At 48.4% G+C, this 8,955-nt stretch overlaps 1 protein-coding gene across 1 annotated transcript; it reads right to left on the minus strand.

Annotated features, from left to right (window-relative positions):
* Window positions 1–4,630: 4,630 nt before the first annotated feature.
* cldn11a (claudin 11a) lies at window positions 4,631–7,322 on the minus strand (the record flags this gene model as incomplete). The annotated part of the gene is made up of 3 exons (XM_084450880.1): window positions 4,631–4,890; window positions 6,292–6,456; window positions 7,097–7,322. 3 exons carry the CDS (start codon window positions 7,320–7,322, stop codon window positions 4,631–4,633), a joined length of 651 nt encoding a protein of 216 aa, XP_084307006.1.
* Window positions 7,323–8,955: the final 1,633 nt, after the last annotated feature.

Consider the following 8,955-nt stretch of genomic DNA (forward strand, 5'->3'; position numbering starts at 1 on the left):
ACAGGTCACACTTGGGTAGCTGCAACTTACCAGAGAACACATCCAGGTCATATGGACTCCAGCCAGGATTTTACCGCAAAGGCAGTAGCCCTGTTTAACCAGCTCAGCACTCTTTGGTTTCACTAGGTCCAGGTCCAGGGTTAGTCCACGCCCAGGATTAGTCCAGGTCCAGGGTTAGTCCACGCCCAGGTTTAGTCCAGGTCCAGGGTTAGTCCACACCCAGGTTTAGTCCAGGTCCAGAGTTAGTCCATGCCCAGGCTTAGTCCAGGTCCAGGTTTAGTCCATGTCCAGGTTTAGTCCAGGTTTAGTCCAGGTCCAGAGTTAGTCCATGCCCAGGATTAGTCCAGGTCCAGGTTGAGTCCAGGTCCAGGTTGAGTCCAGGTCCAGGTTTAGTCCAGGTCCAGGGTTAGTCCATGCCCAGGATTAGTCCAGGTCCAGGTTTAGTCCAGGTCCAGGTTTAGTCCAGGTCCAGGTTTAGTCCAGGTCCAGGGTTAGTCCAGGTCCAGGCTTTGTCCAGGTCCAGGGGCCTGTTTTGAAGGTGAAACATGTAGCAAACCTAGAGGGGGTGGAGGGTGACCCCTTACTATCACTCCTCCCCCTCAGCCCCTCCCCTCCAACACAAACTCTGTTTACAAAGCAAGCCAAAGTCCGCCAACCTTAGTTTATCTTATGAAGAAGACCATTAGAGTAGAGTAGACCCATCTGATATGGTGACGTTTGATTTGAGAGTCTGGCCAGCCTGATCTGTGTGAGAAACACAATGAGGCTAGTCTAACCTACTGAACAGCACTGATGTGTTGACCTGTCATTATTCAGTATGTGTTTCAAACATGTACGTGTGTTTGACTAGTTAACGGATGGATACTGTAGCTACAGTAATGATTTTTGTTAATTGCTTTGGCAGACCCTCAGATTAAACATGACCTGATCCATGATTTAGAGTAGACACCAACCACACGTCCTGCAGAGTGGAGATTAGACAAACAGGAAGAGCAACACGCTGGAATACTCTAGTGTAGGCGTCAACTAACAGAAGTATTTTTCTACAGCTGTCTCCCACCCACTGGCGCACTAAAGCCACGGGCGGAGTTTCACCAGGCCATTCACTTCCTGCGTTTTCATCCAATCGCAGGGAGGCGTAGGTGTGGCAGCGAAACAAATATTTGTAGGCGTAGGTGTGGCAGACTCACTAGATAGAAGGACAAGGGACATTTTCTTTTACTTTAATGATCTTAGAGCATTTATCCTACTCTACTGTAAGGAATTAGAAGGTTTAGAAATAAGACAACAAACTAAGTATAAAAACTATATAAAAAATATTTTATTACAATTCTACAAAAAATATCTTAGTAAAATCAAAATGTTGCCACTATTGCTTTAAAATCAGCTGCTATTTGTTTGTTTGGCCCTGGCGATGAAGGTGTAATTTTATGGAGGGGTGAGGAGATGAAGGTGTGATTTGATGAAGAGGTGAGGAGATGAAGGTGTGATTTGATGAAGGTGTGATTTGATGAAGGGGTGAGGAGATGAAGGTGTGATTTGATGAAGGGGTGAGGAGATGAAGGTGTGATTTGATGAAGGGGTGAGAAGATGAAGGTGTGATTTGATGAAGGTGTGATTTGATGAAGAGGTGAGGAGATGAAGGTGTGATTTGATGAAGGTGTGATTTGATGAAGGGGTGAGGAGATGAAGGTGTGATTTGATGAAGGGGTGAGGAGATGAAGGTGTGATTTGATGAAGGGGTGAGAAGATGAAGGTGTGATTTGATGAAGGTGTGATTTGATGAAGAGGTGAGGAGATGAAGGTGTGATTTGATGAAGGTGTGATTTGATGAAAGTTGTGATTTGATGAAGGGGTGAGGAGATGGTGTGATTTGATGAAGGGGTGAGGAGATGAAGGTGTGATTTGATGAAGGGGTGAGGAGATGAAGGTGTGATTTGATGAAGGGCTGAGGAGATGAAGGTGTGATTTGATGAAGGGGTGAGGAGATGAAGGTGTGATTTGATGAAGGGGTGAGGAGATGAAGGTGTGATTTGATGAAGGGGTGAGGAGATGAAGGTGTGCCATGTTCTTCCTGTGCTTTTCTGTCCCTCCGCGGCGTCTCCAGTCCCGTGGACACACTGAGTTTGGCTTCCCTCGCTAACCCTAGATATTCTGTTCTCTTCTGTATATTTTGGTACAAAGTTGTATGATGTAGTTGGGGTTTTTATGTTGGTGTTGATCATGTTTTTCTCTGTGTGCGCGTGGTTGTTTTTGCTCCCGGGTGCACTCATTTTTGCTGAGTTGATATTGCCTCCATGCAACAATGAAAGTTATTTATTGCAAATACCAAATCTGACTCCTGATTTACCTTGCTGTCTCTGTGTAGTGACTCTGGGACGACACACACACACACACACACACACACACACACACATGGGCAATGACACCAGCGCATATTAAACACAGTTGGACTAGTCGTCTAGTCCCTGGTTCAGCAGATCATGTAAATGTGAGTATTTTAGACAGATTGGGGCTGGAACATTCCGCCTCATTACGCAGCTCTGCCTGGAACATCAACTCTCAAAGAACATACACACACACACACACACTCATACACACACACACACTCATACACACACACACACACACACACACTCATACACACACACTCATACACACACACGCACACACACACTCATACACACACACACACACACACACACACACACTCATACACACACACACACACATACACACACTCATCATACACACACACACACACACTCATACACACACACACACACACACTCATACACACACACACACACACTCATACACACACACACACTCACACACACTCATACACACACACACACACACATGCATACACACACAAAGACACACACATACACACTATAATCTCTCTCTCACACACACACACACACACACACACACGCACACACACACACACCGAGGCACACAAACAGACACACACTTTTTCTTTCGTGTATCATCAGATGGCCAGCTCAGTGTTGTGCAGCCACACACTCTCTCTCACACACACACACAAGCACAGACACGCACACACAAAGACACTCACAAGCCCAATATCTCTGTTGCACACACGTACGCCCCCCCCCCACACACACTCACAAAGCTAAAGGGGGTCACATCGTGTCTAGGGGAGGCAGGATGGGAGGAACAGCATGTAGCAGCTTGGGGACAGAATCTTCTGTGCTGGTATAAAGCACAAGGTCACACTACAGATCTGACACACCGCTGACAATGCTTTGGGTCTTATCTCATTGTCTGTCTCTCTCTCTCTCTCTCACACACGCACACACAGAGGTGCCTGTGTCACTGACTGTTAAACACGCACACACACACACATCTGCGTCATCAGGTTTTATCTTCTGAGTGATAGCAGACAGGTCCTAAAGCCAGTTGGACTGTTGGGAGGCACAGCCCAGGATTACTCCATTACACACACGCACACACACACACACACACACCTGTCGGACACATGCACACACACCTCTACTTCCGGTGGGGAGCACAGCCTAGGATTACAGCTTACATCACACAAAAACAGACCCGCGAGACACACAGACTTATACTTCCTGTGTTTTGGGGTCTAACTTAAACAGAACCCTGACAATAAGTGGGAAGGAGAGAGATAAACATATCAACTCGTGCTGACAGAAAAGAAACAGGCTGTAATGCTGGATCTATCATCTTTATTACAGGATTTCAAAAACAACAGCACTTCAACGGTACAACAACAGAACACATTTAACGTATCAAAATAAATACTCCAGTCTAACGCTGCTGCCGCGTGGCTTTTACAGACATGCAGAAATGTTCTCCTGTTGTTCCAACCAGAAAGACGTCCGAGAGTTAGATCATGTCGGAAGGTCCGGCCCCTGGAATGCAAGAACCCAGAGTCCAGAACCAGCACCCCACCCTGAAACGGTCGGCCAAATCAGCTCGAGGTTGCAAACTATTTTTTAGAAGGATCATATTGGCACAAGCTTGTACCATACCCACTGCCAAGAGGGTGTATTGAAATGTAGGGAGCCCTCCGTGCCAACATGAGACTTTAGAGACGACAGTTTGCCAAGCGCTGCTGTGTACGCGATCAACGGTTTGATCTGATTTCTTATGGTATGTCATTCACACACATCAACTAAATACTCATAGGACACATTCATGACATTGTACTTATTAAAAGAAAAACTATATAGCCTATTTATCCAAAAGGTACACGTCTTTATTTCTAGAAAATGCACTCAGAGATCACAGCTGCAGCTGTACGAACAGTAAAACAGACATCACACTGCAGCTACAGTATATGAGCATAGTAACACAGAAGAGAAATACACAAGAATAAAAACGTAAAAAATCCATCAAGGTAGAGACAGTGGAAAGGACCCCTTGGTTTGTCTGCAGGCACTGGTTCAGACGCCCGTCTGGAGACGTAAGCCCGGGGAGAGTCTGTGCCGCACCAAGAGGATTCTGGGCGATGAGCTCAGCCGTACAAAAACCAATCCATTGTGTGATGAAAGTGAGCTTCCCAAACAAGTGTGTGTATGTGTGTGTGTGTATCAATGTGTGTGTGTGTGTGTATTCTAGTTGGACCCCCTCACCCTCAGACATGGGCGCTCTTGGCATGGTTGTTGGAGGAGGGGGGCACGGCGTTGGGCCCCCCCTGTTTGGAGTAGTAGAAGCGTCCGCTGTCCTGGTAGGCGTGCGACGGCTCCGAGGAGCAGCAGGTGACCAGGGAGCCCCCCAGCAGGCACAGCGCCGCCCCCACCCAGCCGGCGTACAGAGAGAAGCCGAACGACACCAGGCCGTGTTCCTGATGGGCCCCGATGGGGAACCACACCGTCGACACCAGGCCACACAGGGCTGGGAACGGAGGGAGAGAGAGAGGAGAGGAAGAGAGAGGAGAGAGAGATAAGAGAGATTAGTGAGAGAGATGAGAGAGAGATAAGAAAGATAAGAGAGATGAGAGATAAAAGAGATAAGAGAGAGATAAGAGAGATTAGTGAGAGATGAGAGAGATTAGCGAGAGATAGATGAGAGGAGAGTCAGACACACACGGTTAAACACACGGTTGAAACGTATACGGTTCACTGTACACACACACACACACACAGTATACACTTCCCACTAGTAACATAACGGCAGGGTAGACAGAAGAGCGAGTCCAGGGTTATCAGACGCTCTCCGTGGGTATGACGGGTGGCGGGCGTTGGAGAACTCGTGAACGCCGGAGGATGTGGAGAGCGAAAGCAGACGGGACGGAGGAGCAGGAACAGAACAGACCGGGCGTGGAGGAGGTGGGAGGAGGAGGAACAGAACAGACCAGGCGTGGAGGAGGTGGGAGGAGGAGGAACAGAACAGACCAGGCGTGGAGGAGGTGGGAGGAGCAGGAACAGAACAGACCAGGCGTGAAGGAGGTGGGAGGAGAAGGAACAGAACAGAGCGGGCGTGGAGGAGGTGGGAGGAGCAGGAACAGAACAGACCGGGCGTGGAGGAGGTGGGAGGAGCAGGAACAGAACAGACCAGGCGTGGAGGAGGAGGTGGGGGGAGCAGGAACAGAACAGACCGGGCATGGAGGAGGTGGGAGGAGCAGGAACAGAACAGACCAGGCGTGGAGGAGGAGGTGGGAGGAGCAGGAACAGAACAGACCAGGCGTGGAGGAGGTGGGAGGAGAAGGAACAGAACAGACCAGGCGTGGAGGAGGTGGGGGGAGCAGGAACAGAACAGACCGGGCGTGGAGGAGGTGGGAGGAGAGGAATGTACCCGCCGCTCAGGGGGGGTGGGCGGAGAGACTGCCAGGAACTGTGTGTTTTCATACGTGCGTATGAGTGTGTACTGTATGTGTGTGTGTGTGTGTGTGTGTGTGTGTGAGTGTATGTGTGTGTGTGACTATGTGTGTATGAGTGTGTGTATAAGTGTATGTGTGTGTGTGTATGTGTGTGCGTGTCTGTGCGTGTGTGTGTGTGTGTGTCTGTGTGTGTGTGTGTGTGTGTGTGTGTGTGTGTGTGTGTGTGTGTGTGTGTGTGTGTGTGTGTGTGTGTATGTGTGTGTGTGTGTGTGTGTGTGTGGACTCTGGGGAGGAAGAGAGTCACATACCGTATCCTCTACTCTCAGCACCCCCTAGGGGTCTGAGCTGGGGAGGGCAGGTGTCAGGGTTAGGGTGTGTGTGTGTGTGTGTGCATGCGTGTGTGCTTCCTGCCTGTGTGTTGAGTGTGTGTGTGTGTGTGTGTCAGAATACCAGGGTTGTGTGGTCCGGTCTCTTACCTACGAGGAGTATGAGCACGCCACCGAGGACGCAGCGTTTGTTCTTGGAGCTCTCTGATTCGCTGCCCAGGTTGATGCAGGGCATGGACATGAGAACCAGCCCCACCGCCGGCAAACCCAGGATTGACCCCGTGATCATCAGAGCCCGGGACGTCTGGATGTACGCTGCACACACACACACACACACACACACACACATACATACACACGCATACACGCACACACACACATACAGTATACACACACACACACATACATACATACACGCGCACGCACATACACACACATACATACACGCGCACGCACACATACACACACATACATACACACACACGCGCACACGCACATACACACACGCGCACACACACACATATACACACGCACACTCACATGCACACACATACATACACACACGCACGCACGCACACACACACACACACACATACACACACACACACATACACACACACACAAATACACACACACACAGTTAAATACACACACACACACACACACACACACACACATCAACTGTTAGGCTTACACGCTGTCAAAATGAAACCACTTCAATTTCATGCAAGTCAAAACCAGAGACTGGAGAATGTTCCACTAGACTGCACCTCTCAAAGTCCAGGCTGTTCCCCACTCTGTATACATAATGCTGTCGAAAACAGGGAGATTTAGGAATAAAAGCCTACTGTACCACTGCAGTAAGTCAGACTAACGGGTCGTAATGTATGGGACACTGATAGAATAGAACAGAATAGAGCAGAATGGAGTATGGCCGTCCAGGCCTGTGTTTTACCTGGCAGGACCAGTATCTCTGTGAGCGAGGTGCAGTGATACAGCGCGGTGGAGATGACGCAGTCTGCCCACAGCCCCTTGGCACCCAGCTCGTCCATCTTCTTACAGGTGTTCATGCCGTATTTACACATCATCACCCAGTCGTTGGTGGCCGTGGCGATCAGGATGCCCACCCAGCCGAGGAAGCTGACAAGAAAACCGCTCAACTGGAGACAAGAGTTCGCCATGGCACGGACAGGCAGCGGCAAGTAATCCCAAGTTTAAATTTCACCCCCCCAAAAAGCGAAAAGCACCAATTTGGCAGTTGATAGAGTTTAGTAGACGGTGGTCGTAAAATGTTTTCGTTATAAAGGCAGTTGTATTGATTTTAGTGAGAGTATTCCACAATAATTAATCCAATCTGTAGGCTATGATCTCCTGTCAATTAAGTATTCCATCCGTTGGGTAGCGCTGGAAGAATGAGACTTGTTGGGAACGTTGAAAGAATGAGACTTGCTCTTTATCATGATTTTTATATGGGCAAAGTCCTAGAGAGAAAAAAACAACCCCAAACTTTTAACCAATGGGATGCTTGGAGACAGAAAAAATCAAAAATGCATTTTCTCTCTATTTGCCCTCCCACTCTCCCCTCTCCCATCCCCGAACGCGGCTTTGTCCAGATGTCTGATATAGATTTCTTAGATTATTAGCGCCACCTGCAGGTTGGTAGAGGTCCCAACAGTCAGTGATGAGTTGGGCCAGCATCTCAAAGAGCTCTTGGCAGTGCGCTCACAGGCCGAATGAATGATGACCTCTTCAGCTCTTGTTAACCCTGCGCTCAGTCAACTGTGGGTGTGCTGTATCCACATCCTGATCGTATTGTTTTATTAAAAATATGATTAGATTAAATTAGACTTCAAAATCAGATTTTGGAATTCTTTACTTTTAATTTGACGGACCTGTCCTATGAATCAGTTCTTCATGCGACCACTAGGAGGCGGTGTATGACCACTGGCTGAGGTGGCTGCTGGGTAATATTGGTCCTGTTTACAGGATGTTGTAGGCTATCATTCCCCTCCTAGTACCGATCAATCCACTGAGACAGATTAAAATATGACACAATCCCAGATCATCAATGAAAACGACCGGATATGATCAATTCCCTGGGCAGATGATAGATTTCACAATAGTTTGTATCAGTTCTACCCTCACATTGATATGGACATATTATCATCCTGTCACATTATTTATGTATTATTCAACCAGGAAATGAGCCATTGAGATGCAATTTATTTTTCAAGGGGGACCTGACGCCTCCCTCCCCCCCGGGCTCTGTGGGTTAGTCAGGGACATCTAAGCATATCTAGATCATGTTGATAAGTGGCTGCGCCCACCCAGTCATGTAAACAGAGGCTGTTCCGCCCCACCTCTCTCTCCCTAACACTCCACTCCACTTGTCTCCCCAGTCACTCATTCTCTGGTTCATTTAATGGAGTTGTCTTCTCCCTGGAGGCAAAGCAAAGATAGACGGACGCAAAAGGAGAGAGACGGACAGAGATTTAGAGGGGGGGAAGAGAAGAAGAGAGAAGGAGAGAGATATATAAGGAGAGAGAGAAGGACAGAGGGAGAGAGGGAATGAGAGAGTTAGAGCGGGAGAGAGAGAGAAAAGGAGAGAGAAGAAGAGTGTTAGAGAGGGGGAAAGAGAAGAAGAGAGAAGGAGAGAGAGTTCAAAAAGGATAAAGAGTTTTAGAGGGAGAGAGAGAGAGAAGGAGAGAGAGAGAGATAAGGAGAGAGAGAGAAGGACAGAGGGAGAGAGGGAATGAGAGAGTTAGAGCGGGAGAAAGAGAGAAAAGGAGAGAGAGAAGAAGAGAGCGTTAGAGA

This window comes from Borostomias antarcticus, assembly GCF_949987555.1.
Source record: "Borostomias antarcticus genome assembly, chromosome: 16".
NCBI classification, from domain to species: domain Eukaryota; kingdom Metazoa; phylum Chordata; class Actinopteri; order Stomiiformes; family Stomiidae; genus Borostomias; species Borostomias antarcticus.